This window comes from Rhinatrema bivittatum, chromosome 4, assembly GCF_901001135.1.
Source record: "Rhinatrema bivittatum chromosome 4, aRhiBiv1.1, whole genome shotgun sequence".
NCBI classification, from domain to species: domain Eukaryota; kingdom Metazoa; phylum Chordata; class Amphibia; order Gymnophiona; family Rhinatrematidae; genus Rhinatrema; species Rhinatrema bivittatum.
This window is the reverse complement of record NC_042618.1, coordinates 164,346,338-164,371,534: the sequence shown is the minus strand read 5'-3', so window position 1 is coordinate 164,371,534 and position 25,197 is coordinate 164,346,338. Positions and strand designations below refer to the sequence as shown.

The following is a 25,197-nucleotide window of genomic DNA, read 5'->3' as shown; positions in this document are numbered from 1 at the left end:
CACGGTATTGCATCGGCCCCTATCAGCGCATGCCAGTAGTCTTATGCTCACACTGCAGTTTCTCCCTGGACTTGTTAAATCCTCTACCTCAGATTCAAGAAGTCCTAACTGCCTATTCCGTACGAAACCAGGAAACCTCGGAGACCCTGCAGCCGCCCTCCCAAGAGGCGAGAGCAGTAGCCGCTCGTCCTGGGAGAGAGCCCAGGCCTGGGACCGAACCAAGGGCGCTGCAATCAACACCACAAATCTCCAGGCTCAGAAACCTCGTGGTCTGAAAACTCTTTGAGATCTGGTGCGTTACAGATCTGCCATTAGAACACGCCTTCTGCAGCAGGGGCACCAACTACCATCAAATTTACAGACAGTAACAAAGGAATAAAAATGACTTCTGCCCAAAAATATTCTCATAAGAGGCGACAGAATAGACGAAGTCAATGACTGCATCTGGCTACAGAAAAGATTGAATCTGAGCACGAAATGCGAGAGAGGAACCAGAATAGATCCCTTCGTGAGCCAGAGACAGTCCAACTTCCCACCCAGCTCCCTCCTCACGTGACCCATAATCGTGGCTCTTCCGCAGACTTTCAGCCGCTTCTCTTGGCATTATGGGATTTGTATTTCAGGTCTCTGCCCTGGTTCGCCCCCCTTCGCCTCCGCGCGCGGACGCAGTGCTGCATGCTGGAACTTGTAGTCCGCTTTGCTGATTGTACGGCCGGGTTTAGCTCGGCTCATGTTGCCTTGGGATTCCTAGCACAGTGTTTCCCTGCAGGGCTGTCTCACCTTCCTCGAGATATGTCGTTGCAGAACTACGAGTTCCGGCCTCTGGTCAAAGTCCAAACCTGACGTCGTCGATCCCGAGGCTGAACATGGAGCTGCGACAGCTCTCTGCCCTGGCCGGGAGGTGTCTCGGCCGGCTGTGGAGGAGCACATGTTGGAAGCTTGAGGACACTGTGTGCGGGGAACTCAGCACACAGTGTCCCCGTGGGTCTAGGGTTGGTAATAGGGGGTTCAGGTCACAGTATCTCCTGGGATCCGGGGTTGGCACAATCTTGCCCGGCCACCCCATGGCATGCTACTTTCGAGGGCTCCTTCATTGTCCTGTTCGGATCCGCTTCTATCGAGTTACAAGGGGTCCTAACGCAACCGAGCTGCAGGCCCACGTGGTGGATCTTCGCAGTGATACGGTTAGCAAACCGAGTGCAGAGATGAGACAGGCAATGGCCGAAGCAGAGGTTGGGGATGATGTCTATGGAGAAGATCCAACTGTTAATGGTGAGTCTCAGACTAATAACCGAAGGTGTTTAAGATGTAAATGTTTCCATTTTCCGCTGAAATATAAAATAGAGAATATGATGGCAGAAGATACGGACTGCAGGGCCCCAGACTTGTCTATTACTGATGCGATGCAACAGAGCCAATCCCAATCGAGCTTTCCCTCACATCCTTACTGCTAAGGATCCTCTGTGTTTATCTTTGGTTTTATCCCTCGCTCACCCACAGCTAAAGATTCTGTTTATCCCAGGCGTTAACCTCACTACCCCCACAGCGAAGGAGCCTCTCTATCCCTGGCACCTCTGCTAGGAGGCTGTTCCATGATTACATGCCCTCTGAGTAGGGCCAAATTTAAGATGACAATGCCCATAGGCAGAGGACTTAAGGCAAGGGGGTTCCCTCCTTCCCTTCTCCTTGGAAAGCAGAGAGCAGCTGGGGGGGGTCCTAGTTTTTGGGCCCTTCAGAATTTGACACCCAGGGCAATTGCCAGTGTTGCCTATGACTAAATCCAACTTTATCATGATCTTGTTCTAGAACTTCTTTTGCATTGGCGATTCTTTGTGTGCATTATTTATACCTAGAGCTTCTGTTTTAAGGTTTCAACTGACACCCCCTCCCCCTGCCACCTCCCTAAATTCCTTGGATTCTCTATTTTTTGGTGCTTTTTTTCCATGCTAATAATGCCTCAGCTACACTTTTTAGCAGCTGATGGTCCTCCATTCTCTTCCTCTTGCCAGCTCTTCTGCACAGCTGTATCGAAGCTGGTGATAAAAGGACAGCATGAGCAAGAATGTACTGATTTCTTAGGGGATTACAAATATTTTGTTGTGGCAGTACATTTTGTGTTATGTTAATGTATGTAGTTGATTCAACCAGAAAAGTTACTCAGCATTAGTACCTGCACTGTGAAAATACCAATTATTTTTGTAACCTCAAAAAGCCACTAATTAGCTGAAAATAAACACTAAATGTACAATTTATAAGTACCTAAAAATGGAAGTCCTATTTATGCCTTTGAGGTTTTTAAATCTCTATTACACTCCTCCCTCACTTTCCTCCCTTCCAGGGTATAAATAATTAGGTTCTTAAGTCCAATTTCCTAGGACTATTTTTAGTAGGGAGAAAGGGGATACAAGGTACATTTTGGCCAAGGAGAAAAGTCAGTAACTGCAAAGAAAAGGGAAGGAGAGATTTTGTCCTTTTCTACTTTGCATATGAATTGCTCCATGTGTGAGTTTATTGTGATAAGAAAGAACATGTACTTTCTGAAAGCACAGGGACCATGAAGCGTGCAATGATTTGTTTTAGTATGCTGCTTCCAGCCCTAGCAACACACTTGCTCCACTCACTGCTGCCTGGGCTGTGCATATACGCTCTAGCACCAGGCTACAGAAGCGTGTGTGGAAAAGCTCCCATGTCCTGCATTGCTTTCTGGCCTTTCCTGAGGCACAAACCTGCGATGTCCAGAGACCTGAGAGCTACTTTCTCACTGAAGGAGCCACCTGAGAGGATGGGGGAGAGGGGCTTTAATAACTGCAGAGGACCTAAGACCTGCTCCATTTCTTAAAACGGCTATTTGTATGCATAGCAAGAAGAAGAAACCTTCCTTAAGAAAGGGAGACAGGCAAGCAGAACTTTGGTGTCCAAAGCCACGGTTGAAGCTGAATTAGTTGGGAACGTAGAAAATAGCTGGCTTTTCTCTTCCTCAGCTTTTGCTACTTATCACATACAGGCCACTACAATACAGCACGCTCAGCCGAGCGCACTGTTTAACCTGCAGTTGGACGTGGGTTTTGGATGCGCGTCCACAACTTCTTATACCATAAGGAGATTAGCGCGTCCAAAACACATGTCCAACCCCCTGCAAAGTTAGTAGCACTCATCACATGCAAATACATGTTGATGAGGCTATTAGGTATTCTCCCCAGATCCAAAAAAAAATGTGTGCCCGACACGCACATTTTTATGCTCAGAAATTAGCTCCTGCCCAGAGCAGGCACTAATTTCTGAGCAGCCCAAAAAAGAAAATACTGCTTTTTCTGTACATCCTCCGACTTAAAATTGTGGCGATATTAAGTCGGAGAAACCAAAAGGTTTAAAAAAAAAAAAAAAAAACAATGTGTGCCAGCAGTCAGGTTAGGAAAATGGACGCTCGTAAAACTGAGCATCCATTTTCCTAACCCATTGACAGCCACCTCTCCAAGGAGGCGCTAGGGGCGCACATTTGTCCCTAGTGTCTCCTTGAAAGCAAGACCCCCCTCATTTAAATATTCTATCATGCGCCCAGGAGAGGTGGATGGGCGCGCATTAGGAAAGCAGGCACTCAACAGTGAGCGCCCGTTTTCCGCGCGGCTTTATTGCATTGGCTTGATAGTCTGCTATGTGCTGCAGTAAAGGTTGCTTAGTGCAAGCACTATTAGCTGGTAGGCAAGAGACTTGGGTTCAAAACCTGTCCCATTCCCTGAGCCAGCTGAGGCTGGGATCATTGCTGTTATGTGGGAAGGACTGTGACAGATCCTGAGCAGTGTTAGCAAGAGTGTGGGTGGAGTCATCTTTGCTGCTTGGGGAAGGGTGACTTCCTGGTGGCTCCACATGATTTTGGCCCCTTGGCTAGGATTAAAAACAAGAACCAAACTAATGACTGGAAGCTTGGTGCTGTATTTTTCCTAAGTGGAACAACTTTAGGAAAACAGTTACTGATTTTCTTCACTCTGAACTTTATTCTCCCGCTGAAGGCATGTGTTAAAATTGTTGCATATACTGTCTTATGAGCTGTAGCACAAGGCTGGGCTGAAAAAAGCTGCAAATTTAATTTCTTTTTCAGAGCTTCAGCAGCGGGTGGCTGAACTTTTGGGGACAGAGGATGCTCTATTTGTGTCGTCGGGCACCATGGGAAACCTCATCTCTGGTAAGTAATAAGAGGAACAGGTTTTTTTCTCTCCAGAAAGCATTGGGAGCTGCATTGTCAGTGGGGATTATCACCCAGGACCATGTACCAAATGTTGTCTATACTGCTATGTAGTAAACGGCTCCTGCAGACTTGGCCTCTCCCAGCAAGAGACACTGCAGAGAATGGTGCAGGAGTGCTGGTTGTTGGGGAGCTCACAGCTGCAATCTAAACCTTTCCTAGCAGCAGGTTCTGCAGGGAATGATACAAGAGTGCTGATTGTGGGGGAGCTCACAGCTCCTACAGTCCCAGCCTCTCCCAGCAGGAGGCACCGCAGGCATGGTGCAAGAGCACTGGGTGTGGGGGAGCTCACAACTCCTGCAGTTCCAGCAGCAGTTGCTGTAGGGAATGGTTCAGGAGTTCTGGCTGTGGAGGAGCTCACAGCTCCTGCAGTCCCAGCCTCTTCCAGTAGGAGGCGCTATATGGAATAGTGTAGATTTACTATCTCGCACATTTCAGCTGCTGGAGGGAATGATGTGTTGATGGATCCAGAGGAGATGGATTTGGAAGTACTATGGTTACAGCTTTCTGCATGTAGTAGTCCATGAGCTGCAGCTATGACTGCCTTTGTAACAGTGAATGGAGAAACCAGACCCAGAGTTAAACAAACAGTTCTCTTATAAGAAGAAAACATTAGCAGCACTGACTTCAGACCACAGAGTTTGCAGGAAAGCCTTCTGCATTTCAGAGAGAGGAAAGTTTTTGGGTTTTTTTTAAATGCTTCTGTTCTGCACTAATCCAATGACATTGCACAAGGTGAATTACAATAACAACATAAAACATCAAATTCCTCTTCATCCAGTCAGACCAGTTCAGATGAATGGGTTATGCCCACCGATCAGCAATTGGAGGCAGAGATTAACAAGTTTTCTGATGTCACCCCTTATGTGCATCCATGCTGATCTCAGCTTGCCAGTATTCTCTGTCTCTAGCAGATGGTAGGTGAGCATCTGTGCTGTGGACTAAACTGGTTAGATTGGATTCGAAGAAGATTTTGAGTTCCTGTGGTGAAAGGCTCGTTCTCCTTCCCTCAATTGAACATTGCCCTGGGGAAGATTCATCTTAATCCTGAAGGCAGTTCCTGGGGAAAAAGAAATGTTTCCCTCTCTCAGTGCCTGGGCTAGGGTACCTCCATTTCTTTCCTTTGAGGACTGGTTTGTTTGGGGCTAATGTTCCTTATCCCCCTACTCTTCTCTCCTCTCCTCTAGTCTGGCCTCTTTAAAACCAAAAAAAAAAAGGAGGGGGGGGAGAGGGAGTGTTTTCTACTGCCTTGGCTGTGCATAAAATTTACTTTAAAAAAAAAAAAAAAGGAGAGGAACAAGAAGAACAGCAGCAGAAGCGAGTGGTCAGCCTTCAGGGTTGCGGTGTCAGGACTTATATGGTGAGTCCAGGGGGTTTATCCTGCATTTCTCAGTCTCAGCACTGAGGCCCATTGTGGAACATGGAGCTGATGGCTGCCGCGGCAGAGCGCAGGAACAAGACCATGGTCTGCAGAACTCATAGACAGCAGAGACCAGGAGTGGCAAAGCTCTTTTGAGTTTGCCTGGAAGAGGGGGGAATGGAGAAGAGCGGCAGTTTTGGATCTTGGGGGGCGGGGGGTGAATGTTGACAGGGCAATCTGGTCCTTCTGGGGATCCAGGTTCCGGGGTGGGAACAGCAGCCATTTTAGGAGTGCAGGGTAGTGAGAGGGAACTGGAGCCTCTGTCTCTCAGCCCCGAGGAACAAGAATCAGATTTGCTCAACACAAGGGTAACTGGCCAGAAAAGGGTGGTTTCTCTCCCCTCCCCTCTGAAACCATCATCCTTGGCTTGGGCTTCTATGTCCAAGGAGTTTGTAAGATGTTTCCTCCGTGCTTTTAGAGTGGGGCATAGTTCAGTCCCGTAACCCACCCCAGGTCTTTCTGCTTCAAGAGGTAAGAAGAGGGCCAGGAAAGGGGCAGATCTGGAGATAAAGGAGGATGATGGCACTGGGTCAGAGGACTCCTTAGAAGACGAAGGCTTTCAGGGACATTAACAGAGAGAGGGAGTTACAAGAAAGCAAATTCCCTCTGGAGGGAGATGATGGTTCCTCCGTGGTGCGCCTTCTTCTTAACGAGCAGCTTTCTTCATTAATTTCTCAAGCCTTGAGAATGCTTAATATTGCAGAGGAGAAGAAAGGGGAACCCTCTACTTCTTTAGGGGTCCGCGTAAGAAAGCGCTCAAAATCTTTTCAACTGTGTAGAGCAGTGAAGGAGTCAATTGTTCTGGAGTGGATTCCCCCCCCCCCCCCTCCCCGGAAGCGATTTTCAAAAGGGACTGCTCGTTGTCAAAGCTATATCCCTTAGTGGCTCAGGAAAGAAAGAATCATGGACACTCTGTTTTGTTCGGTTACAAAACGGACAAATAATCCAGTGGAAGGATGCACAGGACAGGAAGACTGAGTATGTGCTGAAGCTTCTAGTAAGGGGCTTCAAACAGCGGCATGTGGCTGTAATATAGCAAGTTCTGAACTGCGTTTATCTCAGTGAGAGTGTGTGGGGGGGTTCTCAAGGAGGCTTCCCACTTGGAGCCAGAAGCAGCGCATCTCGTGGATGCCTCCTTTGATTTAGTGTGTACATCAGCAAGGAGTATAGCTTCTATAGTAGCAGCTAGAAGGTGGCTATGGTTGTGCAGCTGATCAACGGATTCTGTTTCTAAGTCCAATTTGACAAAACTTCTCTGTAGGGGTATTCTGTTATTTGACAAGGATCTGGAAAAGATGGCCGAGCTATGGGGCGATTCCAAGGTTCCGAGGATTTCCTAAGAGTGCCTCACAGGCAGCTCAAGCCTGTAATTATTTTCAAGATACTAGGAGGTTTAAGCAGGGGCATTCATCTAGTGTTCAGAGGTCTTGACAGTTTGGTAGGTTTCAGTCCTTTTGTACAGTAAAAAGATGAAGCTGCAGAATCAACGGGATCTTTCTGGAATTCACAATGAGTATTTGAGGACCCAATCTCCGATTTAGGAGATAGGCAGCTACCTATCTCAGTTTTAGCAGCGTTGGGTCCAAATTAAATTAGATCAGTAGGTCTTAGAGATAATTTGAGATGGTTATGCCTTGGAGTTCTCCCATCCTATTTCAGATGCTGTTATGGTTTTCCCTTGTTGCTCCACCAGAAAGCAGAAGGCGATAAGAATTATGCTGGACCGCTTCAACTTGAAAGTGGTGGTGCCAGTTCCAAAACCTCCGTGGAGTCAGGAATGGCACTTAGTTTTTTTTAGTTCCCAAAAAGGAGAGTTCCTTTCGGACGATTCTGGACCTGAAACATGTCAACACATTTCTCAGGGTGTTGCACTTCAGGTTGGAGATGCTGAAGTCAGTGATAATGGTGGAGAGGCAGAGGGAATTCCTGATCTCTTTAGACCTTGCAAGGGCTTATTTACACATAGTGATCAGGAAAAGTCATCAGAAGTTTCTTCATTTTCCAGTGTTAAGGCAGCATTTTCAGTTCCTTAACCTTGCCATGCAGGTTGGCTGAGCTCCAAAAATCTTTTCCAAGGTAATGGTAGTGGTGGCAGTGGCACTGCGAAAGGAAGGAATATTGGTGCACCCTTATCTGGACAATTGGCTCATGAGAGCGAAATCGGAACGGGAAAGTGCTCTGGCCACCAGTAGGGTGGTGGAATTATTGAAGGAGTTGGGACGGGTAGTGAACTGCTCAAGAACAGGTTGCTTCCTTCTCAAACTCTGGAATACCTGGGAGCTCTGTTCGACATGAAATTGAGTTGTGAGTGCTTGACAGAGCCGTGGGTGCAGAAATTACTACAGCAATTACAGGCATTGATTTTGTCCCGGGTTCGGACAATGTGGAGTTATCTGCAGCTTCTAAATTCCATGGCAGCAGCTTCGGATGTAGATCTCTGGGTAAGGGCACAGATGCATCCCCTTCAGAGAGCTGCCTTGTCCAGATGAGTTCTTCAGTTGCAGAATTATTTCATGAAGCTTCTGGTGCTAGATCAAGTCAAGGAGAGTCTGTGGTGGTGGATAAGTTCCAAAAATTTAAAGAGGACTGGAACCTGAGCCTCTGTTCTGGATAATGGTGACAACGGACACCAGCCTTTTAGGTTGGGAGGCACATTGTCAAGGTCTCGTGGCTCAGGGACAGTGGTCAGAAGAGGAGGCAAGCTGGTGTATAAATCGTTCAGAAGCTAGGGCATAGAGGGTGGCACAAACTGAGAAAAATGTATGCGGAATCTTTTATTTTATTGAAATGCAATAGGCTGCTGTCTCTTAATCCTGTTACAGTTGGGCAATCATTGTAGCCTGCTATTTTGTATTTCTTTCTATGTTGAATAATAAAATTTAAATTAAAGAATAAATAAATAAATAAACTAAGGCAAATCTGTTGGCTCTCCTAAAATGTATTTCCCTTGTCAGGAGTCAAATGGTCAGAATAATGTCTGATAATACCACAGTTGTGGCGTATATGAATTTTTGGTAGGCGGGCAGCAAGAACCCTCAAATGTCGGACGAGCTGGACTTGCTCCTCTTTTGGGCAGAAAGGAATCTGCCTCACACATAGCAGGCATGGAGAACATTCAGGTGGATTTTCTCAGCCACAATATGGTCGATCCCTGACTGCAGTTACTATCTTGGGCGGAGTTCGATTGGTTATTGGCAGGTGGAGTGTCTCATTGATGGATCTTATGGAGATCAACTTGAATGCAAAGGTTCAAAGGTTTTACAGCCAAAGAAAGGAAAAAGGGTCATCAGGAATGGATGTCTTGATCCAGCATTGGCTCTCAGGAGTGATCTTGTCTGTGTTCCTCCCTTGCCACTGATAGGGAGAGTTGTTCAGAGGATTTTGAGATACCCGGATCTAGTGATTCTGGTGACCCCAGACTGACCGAGATATCCCTGATATGCAGATCTTATCAGGTTGCTGGATAGGAATCTATTACAGCTTCTGCAGTAAAAGGGTCTGCTCACAAGGATCCAGATCTTTTTGTCTTAGGACCTGGCTCTTGGTAGGGCTTGTTTAGTTAAGTGAGGTTATTCTCATGAAGTAATGAATACACTTTCAAAGGCCAGGAAAGTCTTAACTTCCTTGGCTTACGTGAGGTTTTGTAGAATTTTTGAAAAGTGGTATTCCACTCAGCAGGTTTTGCCTAGCAGGGCCTCAGTTCCCTCTATTTGGGTTTTCTTACAGGGATTAGCTCTTAATGTCTTAGAAGTCAAGTCACAGTTATTGCTTGCAATATGGGCCGTGTGTTGGGGGAACCTTTGTCTTCCCATCTGGATATTTCTCGGTTCCTGAGAGGGACCTCCAGTTTGCGATCCCCAACCCTTCCAGGGTCCTGAGCATTATGTCTCCTCTTGGCAGGTTCTCAATTTGAATCCATTAGGTCAGTTTCTGTCAAGTTGCTTACCTTGAAAGTAGTTTTTATGGTGGCAATTTGTTCGGCCGGCAGAATTTTGGAGTTGTAGGCACTTTCTTGCAGGAAACCTTATTTGTGGATTTCAAGGGATATAGTCAAAATTCATATGGTGCCCTCCTTTCTTCTGAAGGTGGGATCTATTCTGTCTCCACTATGCATATCCTATGCAGAGCTCAAACAGTTAGCTTTACTTGGTCCTAACTCGCAGACAGAGGAGGCAGTTGCTTCAACTCCAAACTTTATTAACAAGAAAAACAGATAACAGAGCATAAATTGGAGATAACAGCAACCACTGTAGTCTGGGTCACAGAAATAAGGACAGGTAAAATGATAATAATTCTGCAGGGTTGACTAGGTTAGCTGCTGATTCACACAGACTGACCAAAAACACGAGGGAAAACCTCCCAGGCACCCCTGCTTCCAGTCAGAAATTAACCCTTTAGAGCAGGGAAGGGCAAACGTTTTTTAAAGAGGGCCACATTACTGATGCTTTTCAGAGCCAAGGGCCAGAGTCACCCTATATGAGCGGGGTTTCAAACTCCATGAACAGTAACCATACCAATAAAAAGATTAGTTCAACATAATTAACAAACAGAATAACATCAAATAGTTAACTTGTAAAAATATTCCAAACACTCCTACACAGAGACCCCCAGGCAGGCACCCATTCATTCTTACACAGACCCCAGGCAGGCACCCACACACACACCCCAGACAGAGGAGCTGATCCATCATCAAAGCTGCTCTACTCTCCTTCTCCTCTCTGCAGGCCACGCAGTATTGAAAAATCACAGTTGTAGTATTTCCTCCATGCTGATCTTGTTTATTGTGAGGCAGAGAACATGCTGCCCTCGTGAGCTTTTAATATTGTTCGAGGCCTGCAGAGATGACATACGAGTTAACTGAAGATTTGGGCCTCTTCTCTTTGCCACCCCCCTGGCAGCCGCATAGCCTCTTCTCTTTGCGGTGGTGGGATAGGATCCACCGGTAGCCTTTTCCTTTCTTCGCCACTGGTGGCATGAGCCACTTTACGGTTTGGTGCTGCGCCTCCTCTTCCTGCCCCGCTGCTCCCTCTTGAGGTGGACGTCACCTGCGGCCGCCGACATCCAGTTCGAAGTCATCAAAAAAGGCCTGCAATGTCAGGCCATTGTTGATGACATCGAAGGTGCCAGTGGGCCGGACCTAATGGGGCAAATTGAGGAGGAGGAGGAGGGTGTTGTGTTTGTGTCATTGTGGACCCTTGGTCGCTGTGGAGATGACTCCTCCCACAGGGAGGGGCCCCGTGGGGAACCACAGCGATAGGCTAAACGCAGATAGCAGACACAGAGTGAATGGAAGGCTTTATTGTACTGCAGTAGATAGATGATATGAAGCGGAAGGTAAGGCACTGAAGTCTGCGAGGTACCAATACATTCAACAGTCTCAGATGTAGAACCTCACCCAGATGTAAGGTAGGTGAGAGCCCGCAGTGCGGGTAACGCAGAGCCTGGTGGGTGGAGTTGGAGCACCGGATCGTAGAGGTACTCACAGGAGCGTAGCGTAGCGTCTTCCTGGTAATGATGAAGGGACCGAAGTCCGCGGTGCAGGATACACAGACTGATAGGCCCTTGAGGAGCGAGTACCTGGTAGTCCAGAGATCCTGAAATAGAACAGAGAGAGACCCCCAAGGAGTGGTTGTCTAGTTAGTAGAAGTCCCGAAGAGAGGTTGGAAGTGAGAGACCCCCAAGCAGCGGGTGTCTAGAGCTTCGTGAGGATCGAGGCCTGGAGGTAGAGAGGCATCTAAGCGTACAGCTTAGACCAGTCAGAGTAGCTAAACCGAAGACCTTGCTAACTCAAAGGTGGTAGCAAAGCGGAAGCTTTAAATACCCGGAGGTATTGATGTCACGCAGTGGGGACGCCCCCGAGGTTCCCGCCATGACGTGTATTTGAGCATAGGCAACGTGCACGCCCTAGGAGGCCCTGGGATTGAGCGTGGCGGACTGGAATGCCCATGCTGAGCTGGAGACGCCGAGGCCCTCGACAATCTCCACCGGAGGCAGCCATCTTGCCCAAGAAGGAGGAACAGGGGAGAAAAGAGGTAAGGCAGAGCGGTCACAGCCGTCTGCAACCGACAGACGCAACAGTGGGCTGGAAAAAATCTTCGTCAGACCGGGTTTGGCCTGCGGGCAGTAGTTTGCCCACCCCTGCTTTAGAGCCAGCTGCACTGAATACAGCAGAAGCTGTGAATATGCAGGCTGACCACCAGATGACAGTTTAACAGTAAACAAGAAACTGTAGAATAAAAGCATGAAGACAGCATTAACAACAGAAACAGACAAAGCTGCTGTTGAAACAGGACACTTTCTTGCCTTTGATCAGTAAGCAGCTTGAGCAGAAGGAATACGATGTTCTGCGTTTCCTGGGTGTCAGGAGAATGCTATTGAGAAATTTGAAGTCCGTAATGATTTTAGGAAATTGGATCATTTGTTTGTGTTTTCAGTAGAACAAGGAAGGGTGAGGCAGCATCCAAGCTTTGATTGCTCATTGGATTAAGGAATTAGTTACAGCAACTTACATTGATAAGCTTAGGCCCTTGCCCAAGTCATTCAGAGCGCATTCTATGAGGGCTCATGCGGCTTCTTGGGCAAACCTTCGTTTGGTGTCTCCGCAGGAGATTTGTAGGACAGTGACTTGGTCTTCCTTCCATTCCTTTTTGAAGCATTATCATTTAGCCGTGGGCTAGAGAGGATGCCTCTTTCACTGTAGAGGTGTTGAGAGAAGGTTTGGGAGTGTCCCGCCCTAATCAAGAGTAGGTTGGGTACATCCTATTCATTTGGACTGATCTGACTGGACGAAGAAGGAGAAATTAAATCTTCCCTGATGATTTCTTTTCCTTGAGTCCAGTCAGACCAATTCAGAACTGCCAAACGTACTATTAATTGCAGTTTTGAGGTGTAAAGAGCAATGGATTCTGTACGGCATGTGATGTACAGGTATGTGGTAGAGCAGAATTATACATAGTTTATTCTTCTTCTTGTTTCTGATTCTTGGAAGTCCTCTGGTTGTTAAGGGATTTAAACTTTAAAATGTCCAAAGTTAGCTTGTTACAGGCAATACTGATAGACTGAGGTCATCCCGGATACATATAAGGGGTGATATCAAGAACCCTATTAGCCTCTGTCTCCATGTGCTGGTTGGTGGGCATAATCATTTGTCTGGACTGGTCTGACTGAACTCAAGGAAAGGAAATTATCAGGTAAGATTAAATTGCTCTATAACACAAACCATCCAAGACAATTAAAATAACACCAATATGTCAATAGTATATTAAAAAAAAGAAAATCCATGAAATAGTAAGAATACAGAAGAGGATTTAGGTTAAAACTCCCATAAATAAAAATTCAATTTCTTTCAAAATGACAATAAGTCAGACTTTTATCTGAGGCAAGAAGGAAGGCAGTGCCAGAGTTGTGGGCCAGTAGTTGAAAGGCCTGACTTGTTGTTTGTAGCCTATAACTTTTAAAAGAATGACTTTCGAGTTACTGCTTATTGGCTGAACACAAGGCCCGAGATAAAATATAAAAATTGCCATACTCATTCAGATCAAGGGTCTATCAAGCCCATTATCTGTTTCCAACAGTGGCAGGATCCCAAACAGCAGATAGATCCCATGCTGCCAATCCCCAGGGATAAGTAGTGGCTTTTCCCAAATCTATCTGATTAATAACAGTTTATGGACTTCTCCAAGAAGTACCTTTAAGACTCTCAACCTAGATAACTCTAAACTCTGCATGAGAAACTCTCTAGTTACTGTATTATCATATATTATCAACCTTGTTTACCGTATCTGTTATAACTTATTCATTTATGATGTGTAATGCACAATCAGTGCGCAAGAAAATTCCAATACTGTCAGATCTAATATTGAAAAATAACCCTGACTTTTTTCTTATAACGGAATCATGGCTTTCAGAAACCGACACAGTACTCCTAAACTCGCTATGCCCATCAGGTTATTCAGCTTTCTCAGAACCCAGACTGTATAGAAGAGGTGGTGGTATTTTAGCTATTATTAAATCTTCGCTCTCACCTATAAAAAAAACAGCTCACTGTTTCAGGTCGTCATGAAGTACTACTTATAACAACTTTTCTCTTAAACATCTGTATTATTTACTCTCCACCAGGATGCCTACAATCAGACTTATCAAGTTTCATTGAACTTATAGCCTCTCTTCCAGTTGATTTAAGTAAAACTATTATAGTAGGTGATTTCAATTTACATATTACATGCCCCTCACCCATAGTAAATGCCTTTCTGGACGCCATGTCAGGCCTGGGCTGGGAACAACTTATTCAGTCCCCCACACATACAAAAGGTTAAACCTTAGACCTGGTCTTTATCAATTCCAGCTTTTTCTCCAATATTCCAGAAAAAAACAAGATCACTGCAATACCATGGTCAGACCATTATCTAATCAATTTTTCCCTCAATATCACCCATACAAACACATTAAACAAAAAGGATTCGCAATCTATAGGCAAACGAAAGTTCACTACCATAGACTCTTTCCTTGATACAGTAGTACCCAACTTACCAACTACATTAGCTCCTAACATTCAGGAAACCATTGATAAATGGAATTCTGTTATTTCTTCTTCATTAAACTCAATTGCTCCTTTAAAAACAATAAAAATACAATCAAACAAAAAAAATAAAACAAATGCTCCTTGGTATACAAAAGTTCTGCATTCATTAAAAACCTCACTTAGAAAACTGGAACGCAAATGGAGGAAGAATAAAACCCCTGAAACAAAAAATGCTTACTATTCCTTATTACGTCAATACAACAAAAACATTAACTTGGCAAAAAAATCTTACTATGCAAATCAAATTGCCAAAGCCAATGGAAACCCTAACATACTATTCAATATAGTAAAAACTCCAACAACTACTCAAAAAGAATGTTCTACCATTTTTGACACGGCTCTATGTAATAAAATTGCTAATCATTTCAAATCAAAAGTCACAGACATTTCAAAACAACTCTCCAAGCTATCATTACCTTCTTATAATAACCTTGAATCTACTTATACATGGTCCGAATTTACACCAGTTTCTGAAAACACTATACAAACCATTATTAGAAAACAAAACCCTTCTAACTCACCCGATAATCCGTGCTCTGGTACTTTCTTCAAAGCATTAGGTCCTCATGCTAGCAATTTTTTAGCACTATTAGTAAATCAATCTCTGGAAAATGGTCTCCTTCCATCCTCTCTCAAAAAAACTTCCATACTTCCAATTATAAAAAATAAATCAAAGGAAGATTTCGATCTTAACAATTTTAGACCCATTGCTACACTAACATCCCTAGCTAAGCTGATCGAATCAGTAGTGTTATCTCAACTATCAAATTACCTATCAGAAAATGATATATTACATACAAATCAACATGGATTCCGCAAGGGTCACTCCACTGAAACTCTTCTATTGACTTCATTTGACACTATATTTTGGGCTTTCGATTCTTACACAGATCACATCATTGTCTTCTTAGATATTTCCGCGGCGTTTGACATTGTTGATCACCAAATCCTCATCTCTATTCTTAAATCTATAGGTATCTCGGGTGTTGTATTACAATGGTTTATTTCATTTCTGTCCGATCGTATTCAACAAGTCAATATAAACAATCATTCTTCTGAACCATATTCTATTGCATCGGGTGTTCCACAGGGTTCTTCTCTATCCCCTATTCTCTTTAATATCTATCTGTGACCTCTCTGCAGTATCTTAGCCTCACTAAACATACAATTTAAAATCTACGCCGATGACATACAGTTCATGGTACCATACAACACCTTCTGGACTCATACATTATCTTTAGTATCCTTATATCTCACAACTATTGACACATGGCTTTCTCACAATCGACTGAAATTAAATCCAAAAAAAACAGAAATAGTCCACCTCTCATCAATTACAGACTCATCCATAGGTCCCCCCTCCCAACTTGTATTTAACGGAATCACTATCCCCATCTCCAAATCTGCAAAAAACTTAGGTATAATTATCAATTCAGACCTTTCATTAAAACAACACATATCCATAATTACCAGAAATTCATTTTATAAGCTCCAACTTCTAAAACGCCTTCGTCAACTACTTTTCTTTCACGATTTTCGGACTATACTTCAATCGCTCATCTTTTCGGTGCTTGACTATTGTAATTCTCTTTATATAGGTCTCCCAGATAACACACTTCACTCACTTCAACTGATCCAAAATGCAGCAGCACGTATCTTAACAAACTCATCCATAAAAAATCACATTACTCCGATACTTCAATCATTACACTGGTTACCAATTAAATACAAAATACAATACAAGATCCTGTCCATTATACACTCCCTCATTTACACCCCTAACTCAGTTACTTTATGCTCCATGCTCCAAATATACAAACCCGCTAGACATCTAAGATCACTGGACAAAAACCTTTTAGATATCCTATCACCACGACAGGCCCGTCTCGACATCACTAGGAAAAGATCATTCTCTGTCATTGGACCAATCTTATGGAATGCACTACCAGACTCTTTAAGATCCATATCCAACTCCAAACATTTCAAAAAATCCCTAAAAACGCACCTATTTCAATCTGCTTTCCACATATCACACTCTAAATAACATAACCTCTTTCTCTCATGCAGGGCACATCATTATTATATATTGATTTATCTTATGTAAACTAACTATTGTTTTAGATACTTTTTATTTTTATTGAATATTTTTGTAATTATGCGCTTTTTATAATTTTATGTTTTTTTTTTAAGTTTAATTTTTATTTATGTTTGGTTTTTTTTATTTATTTATTTGTGATTTTTATATATCGATGTTCATTTCAAAAAGAGATATCACATCGGTTTACAATAAGGTACAATAGGTAATTCACTATCCCCTAAAAGGGCTTACAATCTAAAATTTTTGTACCTGAGGCTAAGAGATTACAAAAATAAAATCATCAAAATCAAAGTTCTTAACAATTAAGCAAAAGGTATAACAAGGAGCATATTAAACAAATAACACAAAGGGGTGCACAAAGGGGAGTGCCCCTTTGTCGCACCCCTTCGGCGCGCAGCGCCTGCTGGCTTGGCACCTTTCAAACTGCCCGGATCCGTTTGCGATGATGTCAGGGGAGGGGGCGGGTCTCAGAATCATGGCTTTCCCCACAGAAATCTCTTCTCAATTTCAAAGGCAGGTTTTTTTTTTTTATTTAGTTATGTAAACCGTTTTGATTAAACACTGTTTGTAAAGACAGTTTACAAACACTTTTAAATAAAAAAAATAAAATAAAACTTGTCCAAACCTTTTTTAATCCAGCTACTCTAGCTGTCTTTATCGCATCCGCTGTCAAAGAATTCCAGAGCTTAATTGTGCATTGAGTGAAAAAGAGGTTTTGTCGATTTGTTTTAAATGTGCTACTTATTAACTTCATGGAGTGCCCTCTAGTTTTTGTACTAGAGTGCCCTCTAGTTTTTGTTCCTACAGAGACTCATTACAGGCGCCTCCTGCAAAAACCTTTAACCATAGGACTCTCAGAGACAGGGCTTTCTCTACAGCAGGACCTACCTTGTGGAATTCTATACCACCAGAACTGAGACAGGAACCTTGCCTCCCCACTTTCAGAAAAAGACTTAAAACCTGGCTATTCTTGAAAGCCTTTCCAGACACCAACTGAACCCACTCTCAACTTAAGCAACTAAGAACTCCCGTCAGAGTAATCAACAACCTTTGACAACTCAATAATGTTCTCTCTTTTTTAATGAGGCAGGTTTATTTACCTTGGTTCTATTTACCTTGGTCATTCTTTTGTTATCTCAGTGTTAATCTCTCTTTTGCCTTCTCTTCATTCCAAGTTGCATTTTATCCCTGTTTTATTGTAACTGCTACCTTATTCTTCTATCACATGTTAATGTTTTTAAGTTATTAAGTATTTATTCTGTTGTCACACCTTGTTATTTGTAAACCGGCATGATGCGACTCCCATCGCGAATGCCGGTATATAAGAAATTAAAATAAATAAATAAATATTTGAAAGCGTAAATAATTCACAATTATCCATTCTATTCTACTCATGATTTTATAAATCTCTATCATATCCCCCCTCAGGCGCCTGTGTGACAAGAGGGCTTTTTTTTAAGTATTTGGCACCGTCTTTATGTAGGGCCTTAAAATGAGAGTAAACAGCTTGCTTATTTTTTTAATGACTACCAGAAGCCAATGCAGATTTTTCAGTATAGGAGTTACATGCTCCCTTCTGCTACCACCCTGTTATCAAATGAAGCATGCTGAACAGTTTGGAGCACCTTTAAGTGCTTTCAGGCAAACCAAAATAAAGGAAATTACAGTAGTCGAGTGAAGCTGAAATTAATGCTTTCACTGCTGATTGAGATATGTCCTGAGTCAAGAAGATTTTTCAAACATCTAGCTGGATGCAACCTTTAAAACTGCCTTAATCTGTGGTTTAAAAGATAGATTTGAGTCGAAAATAATGCCCGGAGTCAAAAAAGGAATTGACTGACCTTTTATTTGCAATTGTACAGTATGATCAGGAATAGGCAAGCGAGTCACCTAAAGCGCTTCACTTATTTCAGTGTTCGGTACAAGCTGGTTGATGTTCATTCAACATTTAATAGCATGTAAACAGGCAGTTAATGAAGCTAACGCAGTTTGGATAGATGTGCCCAAAGAAAAAGAAAGTTGGATATTATCTGCATAAAATTTACATTGCATCCTTCATGTTGCCTGAATGACAATTGCTCAGTTTTGGAAATCGTCTCCGCCACTCGTTTATTGGAATAATGTACTTGCTGAGATTGCTGTCATGGAAAAGCTTGCATATTTGTTTAGAGATAAGATGGAGAATTATGAAGGGATATGGGGCATGTCGCAGAGTTCCTAATACATAGTAGTCGGTGGGTGATAAAATTCTGAGATTGGTATCTTTTCAAATTGATAAGTAATGTATTGCTTTGTTCATTGTTGAATATTTCTAATGTATGCATTGTATTTGAATGTGATTATGGATGGTTATTTCTTTTTTTCTGAGACGTCCACTTTATTTCTGTATATTTTACCTGTATTTGGTGTGTGCATACCTGTATGTTTTCTTAAATAAACAGCTACAAAAAAAATTATATTGAATCCCAAATGAAGCTATCAAGCTGCCTAAAGAGACCAAGTAAAGGTTAAGTAATAGAGCAGATAATATCAACCCCTGTGGTACTCTGGTTGTAATTGTCTTGGCAGTTGAAAGATTTTCTCCTAATTTTGCTGGGTACAGGCTGAGAGAGTTTTCTTCTCTGGGTGCATCTTCTCCCCTGAGTGCTGTCTGTTGGGTCCCTGGTGGTTCCTCACTCCTCTGCTTTCCCCTCACAGTGATGTGTCACTGCAGGACCAGAGGTGCAGAGCTGCTTCTTGGTGCAACGTCCCATCTCCATATCTATGAGCAGGGCGGAGTTGCTCAGGTAATCAGGGGCGGAGTAGAGGACAGGCAGCATAATGTGTACATCTTAGAACCTGTGATTGTGGCACTGCCTCGCAGTGGTTTGGTTAATTTGTAAATGTGCATGCATCGTGGTGGTGGTGTGTGTGTGTGTTGCTGCTGCACCTGAAAGTCCATGTAATTTAAATGAGACTTTGATAGAGTATAGATGGAAATATGACTCTTCCCTTAGTTCTGGAGGGACAAGCTGCCATGGGATGAGGGGAGTAGTTCTTGGTGAGATTCTTCTGCTGGGTGTGAGCACTGAGCTGGTGATCCTAGGAACTGTTTGTGCTCTGCTGCCCTCTAATGGCATTTATTTATTACATTCTTAAGGGCTCTAGGAAAATCAGCACAACGTACAACAAGCGATAGAATAAAATCAAATCACTAAATAATAACTTGTTTTCAATCGGCTACCACCCCTTGCCCCCCTCCCCTGCCTTTGCCTATACATACCAAGCTGGGTGCCTCACTTCTCCCTCTCTGTCTTTTTTGTTGAGAGAAGATAGCAGGAGTTCACCATCGGACAGTGAGGGACGTCCCAGATGGCAGACCGGATCTTCAGGAACTGGAATGTAAGATACAGCAGCAATACCCAGATCCTCATGTCCCCCTCACACGGCTCATCTGTCTGGAGAACACGCACTGCACTGCAGGGGGACGGGTCCTGCCAATCTCCTACCTCCAGGATGTAAGTGCTCTCATATCACAGAGGGGCCAGTGCAATAAAGAGCGCCCAGCCTAGTGCACAGGTTTTACACTCGTTTTGGGCATGCCAGACTAGCACCCGATGCAATAAGGAGATTAGCGCATCCAATCGAGCACCCAAACAAATGCGTAGCCGATAGCGCCCATCACATGTAAATTCCATGTAGTTGAGGCTATTAGTTATTACCTCCCGATGCAGAAAATCACCGAGCACCCAATGCACACTTTTTAAAGCATCAAATTTAACTCCATTTCCAGAGCTGGCAGTAAGTCAATCCGCAAGTCAGGGGCTCATGAGAAGTTAAAAAATACAGTCCTCTGCTTAGTATCCTCCTGCTTAGTATCGTTGTGACGCTTCAGTTTACTGCTTGTGATGGTGAAAAGTAAATGTGTATTGGCTTGATTTAAAAAAAAAAAGAAAATCTTCTGGATGCCCATAGCAAGGGCCACTTAGCAATGGGCATCTTTAGCAACCTCAGCAAAATCAGCCAGAAGAAGCGGGATAAGAACAGACGCTTATATTAAGCGCCCATTGCAATTGTGGGCACCCAATGCATTTGAGCTCTAGGGACGCACAGTTTTCCCCAGCACATCTTTTTTTATGCAGCCCCTCATTTAAATACTGCATCGGGTACCCAGGGGATGTGACAGCATGCGCATTAGGAAAACAGGCACTCAGTACGAGCGCCCGATTTCAACGAGGGTCTTACTGCATTGACCCCAGAGGATATGCGTTTTAGAGATGTGAATCGTGTGCCAGATCGTCTTAACGATCAGATTCGGCTGGGGGGGGCCCTCAGGCCATTGTTTCACCAGCCTGAAGTTGGATTGTTCTTGATCCCCTGTAGGTTCGCCAACTCGCTGACTGCCACTCGCTGGCTGTGCACATGGATGGTGCGCGACTGCTAAATGCAGCAGTGGCACTGGGCGTGGCACCAGCTCTGATCACACAGCACTGTGACTCCGTGTCCATGTGTCTATCCAAGGTAAGGGCCTCTGTGCTCTAACTCTTTGTTCATGTGCCCTGAGTTTGATCATAGTGCATCTATCACTGCATTCATCTTTTATCTCTGCATGCTGACAGGGGCTGGGAGCTCCTGTAGGGGCGATGATTGCTGGCCGCAGGCATTTCATTAAGGAAGCTCGGCGTGTACGGAAGGTGCTGGGGGGAGCGATGCGGCAGGTGGGAGTCCTGGCAGCCCCTGCACTTGTTGGATTATTGCAGGCAGAGGAGAAGCTGAAGAATGATCATTGCAAGGCCAGGACGTTTGCACAAGGTGAAAATAAAGATTTGAAGAGTTATCGGTTTGTACTTTACCAATTCTTGAAAACAACAGACGGTGAAAAGTGTAGCGAGATGGAGAAGGAGCCTCCATGTTCTGAACCCTGTCTGGGAGTGGTGTGGAGATCCTTCCCTGCTCTTCTTTCCTAGCAATGCAGTTACATGTGACATGATTGATGGGGAACTTGTTTTCTGGTACAGAGACTGAATTGTGCCTGAGAGGGAAGGCAGATTTGAAAGAGCTCTTTCCTCTGCTGCTCTTCTGTTACCATGAGAGCAGTACTTGACTCTCTTTGCTCTGCCTCAGCAGGACCCTGAGTCAGGGGGTGGAACTCAAGTGTCACATTTAACAGTGCTGAGTACTGACCTCTGTCCTATAAGCTTCTGCAAGCACTTTGTTTTAATTGTAAACCATCTCTGCTGGCGAATGGTCTGCATCTTTAATGAAACCATGTACTTTTCTTTCTCTTTAGGTGTGCATGACCAGGCGGCCCCCTTCTGTTCCGTTGACCTGGCATCAGTGGAGAGTAACATTGTGCTCCTCAGCGTGGACGAGCCTCGTATCTCTCCCCAGGAGTTCTGCGACCACCTGCAGTGTGTAAGCGAGGAGGAGATTGCAAAGTTTGGACACGGGACTTGTGTTCTGATGCAGGTGTTCTCTGAGCGGACGCTGCGGGCAGTCTGGTACGATGGTATTTCAGCAGAGGACACAGAGCTGGCGCTGCAGAAGCTTCAGTTTGTGTTGCAGAAGTACAGAGAAGAGCTTACCATCACTTGAGAATGCAGGATGGGGCAGGCGGGACCACAAACAGGAGCCACATTGTGATTCGTCAGCGATGGCTTCTGACCCTACCACACTCAAGCAAATTGTCAAGAATGAAATATTCTGCTAAAGCTCCAGGATCTGGAGCTTTCCTTTTGGCGCCAATTAAATGTGACCAGAATTCTGTGTGCTGTGAAAAATCTGTCCAGAATATCTTACAGGTGATCACCCATAGGGCTTTTTTTCTCATGTGACAGAATATATGTGCCTTTCTCAGATCACAGCTGAGAATAACCAAGCTATGTTCTTCCATTCTTTCACACACTAAACTAAGGAAACCTAGAAGATGACAGTTAATGATGACAAGGCCCATATTCTCCATCTGTGCAGAAGCTCAGACCTGCTTGATCAGTGGCTTTAGCTTATTTTATAATCAAATCTATCTATCTCTCATTCGCCTTTCCAATCAAAAAATGCTCAAGGCGAATTACAATCATCAATTACATAAAACAGAATTAAATTAGAGACTTGCGATAAGACACAAACGCTCCATCCCAGGATTTCAGTTCCAGGTTGTTTACTTCTGAGGATGTGTGGAAGAAAAAGAAATCATCACTCCAACCCAAATAATGAAAATAACAACCACAGCGCGCTCCTGTGCAAAGATCCAATGTTTCCTACATATTTTGGGACTGTCATCCAGGGGAGACTGCAAATGTACGGCAACCTGTTTATATGCAGTTTGATTCCAGTGACAGCAGAACCGTCTTTTAACCATAGAATATACCAGGCACAGTGTTAATCACCTGGCTGCTCACGCAACCTGGTTGAATGCCCTGTTAGTCACTTTCTTTGGATACCATAGGTTTTGGGATTAAGAAGATGAGTACAACAAATTGAATGGGAAAATTAATTTGTTAATGTGTATTTCATTATATAGCTATTGTTAATTAGGGTTGGATGGATTATGGGCTCAGGGAGGGGGGTGTTATGGTTTTATATTTATCTGTACCACACTTTGATGTTTGTACAGACCTGAAGCATGTAATCACGTTTTAATACATAAAATACATTTTTGTTGTATACGAGTTATTGAAATCACAGTTCACAAAGATTCCCATTTTCTCTAGGATCCATAAGATTGCTGAAATTGTGCTTATTGTATCCCTTTGTACCACATCTACATCGAAATTGTAATTGCAGAAAGTCAGTAAATCAAATGCCCAGTGCTGGTTGCCTCCACTTCTCCATATCTGCTATCCCACAGTACATTTGTGGAACATTGTCATAGTGTTAATAGAGCAACAGTGACTTCTCAGCCTGCCATCTTCAGTTTTGGACATGTGGTAGCTAAAGGATGTTTATGCTGTCATGTCACTTTAGTGGGTCATTTGGAATCACTCAAGATATAAACAGATTGGCCGGTGTTTGCAGTCCCTGATGGGAACTTCATGAGGTGTTCTGACTTTATTTATTTTTGCCTTTGCTGGCTGTTTGAACAGTGAGTTTATTTTGTGAGCTGAGCATAAGAAATGCCATGTTGGTCAGACTGAGGTCCATCGAGTTCAGCATTCTGTCTCTGACAGTGGCCATCTGTCTGTATTGGCCTTTGATGCACAGTGCCGGACTAGGGAAGGCGCCGGCTCATACCATGATGCCCCCAAAGAGACCCCGTGGAGAAGAGTGCCCATCCTCTGTCAATGCCAGGGGTCTGCATTGGTCTCCACCAGTCCTGGTGCCAGTCGCTGATCCACTTCTGGGATTTGAGGAAGATTTGGCCACCCTCCTGCCTCCCAGTCGGTTTTGGCTTTGACAACTTTTGAGGAGGAGTGGAGCACAGAGCCCAGCTGGTGGTGGAGCGGAAGTAGCAGGGCATTGAGCCGGTGCCTGCGCTCACCCTGTTGGAATGACTCACTGTGCTCATTGGTGTGTTACCAACCCAGTTGGGTTGGTTCCTGGGAGGCCATCGATGCCTGGCAGGGCTCCGATGCTTCCCCCAACCGATATGGTACTTGTTTCTGGTTCCAAGGAGGAGGAAGCTCCATCAAGGACACAGAGGCCTGCAACTCCCCTCCACGGGCACCAGCCTCCGGACTCACATATGAGTCACTCCGTGTCTCCGGGTTCTCTCGAATTTGGAATGGAGAATATCTTTCCAAAATCCCCCTACCCAAATTGTCTTAACCACAGATGCGTCCATCTTGGGGTGGGGAGCTCGTGTAGAGGGGCTCTGCATCCAGAGCCTATGGTCCACCCAGGAAGCACAGTGTGAAATCAACTTACTGGAGCTCCAGGCAATCAGGTACGCGTTATGTCGTGAGGCAAAGGACTGATCCAGAAGAGGAAGTAATGGGAAGCTCTTATTTAGCTTCCATTAGTCCAGGAGAAGGACCTATTTTACCACCTCAGCCAACTAAGAGTTTACCCTCTCAGATGGCGACTGAACTGGTAGGATTTAACCCTTTGGAGGCTAGCTTGGTGACACAAGCAGGAAACCAAAGGGTTGAGAAACCTGTAATTACTGTTTTACCTATTGATTCTACTTCAGTTCTTACTGGTAGCAATGTTGGGGATATTCCCCCAGACAATGTCACATTATCTGATGTGTGGAAAATTATTTCTAAATTAGATAATAACATTACTATTATGAACAGATCATTGTCCGCCGTGATAAATGCTAATGCTGAAAAAATAAATGAGCAAGGGTCTAGAATGATGAAATGTGAGAAAGAACTATCCGATTTGAAGAGTAAAATTCAATTAGTTCAGTCTTCTGAAAATACATTTATGTGGGATAGTTTAAATATCCATAGAGAATTAGAACGAATGGAAAATACAATGAGATTAAAAAATTTGAGAATAGTAAATTTTCCAATAACTCGTTTGCTTTCTCCTTTAGAAATGTTTAAGAAGTTTCTTAGAGAGATACTATTGTATAAAGATGAAGAATTTCCTAATCTATCTAAAATATATTATCTTACTAAGAAGAAAGAGAGGAATGTTCAAAATCAGGGTCAGGAAAGTCCCCCAAGTATAGGTATTTCTACCTTTTTGGAGGACTCTCTCGATATAATTGAGAACAGGGCTACTCTCTTTATTGCTTTTTTATCTGAGCAGGACAAGGATAGGATGTTCAAAAATTTTTTTATTAATAAAGATGTCTCCTTTTGCGGACATAAGATCCAGATTTTTCCGGATGTAGCCAGAGCCACCCAAGCAAGGAGAGTTTTCCTGACATTAAAACATCATGTGGTGGCTCTGGGTGGTACATTCTTTTTGAAATTTCCTTGTTTATGTTA

The 25,197-nt window shown here is 43.9% G+C and overlaps 1 protein-coding gene across 4 annotated transcripts; it reads left to right on the top strand.

The window, feature by feature from the left end:
• The first annotated feature begins 397 nt into the window (after positions 1-397).
• Positions 398-23,127, top strand: LOC115090257 (probable low-specificity L-threonine aldolase 2). 4 transcript variants are annotated; one of them, XM_029599130.1, is made up of 7 exons: positions 398-1,272; positions 4,097-4,180; positions 19,037-19,125; positions 19,648-19,836; positions 20,702-20,839; positions 20,938-21,130; positions 21,609-23,127. In XM_029599130.1, exons 1-7 carry the CDS (start codon positions 867-869, stop codon positions 21,911-21,913), a joined length of 1,404 nt encoding a protein of 467 aa, XP_029454990.1. In that variant the 5' UTR covers positions 398-866; the 3' UTR covers positions 21,914-23,127. The 4 variants fall into 4 exon arrangements, with proteins under 4 accessions (XP_029454990.1, XP_029454993.1, XP_029454992.1 ...); XM_029599131.1 differs by having other exon boundaries at positions 401-1,272; positions 19,651-19,836; XM_029599133.1 differs by lacking the exon at positions 19,037-19,125 and having other exon boundaries at positions 19,655-19,836.
• The last annotated feature ends 2,070 nt before the right edge of the window (positions 23,128-25,197 follow it).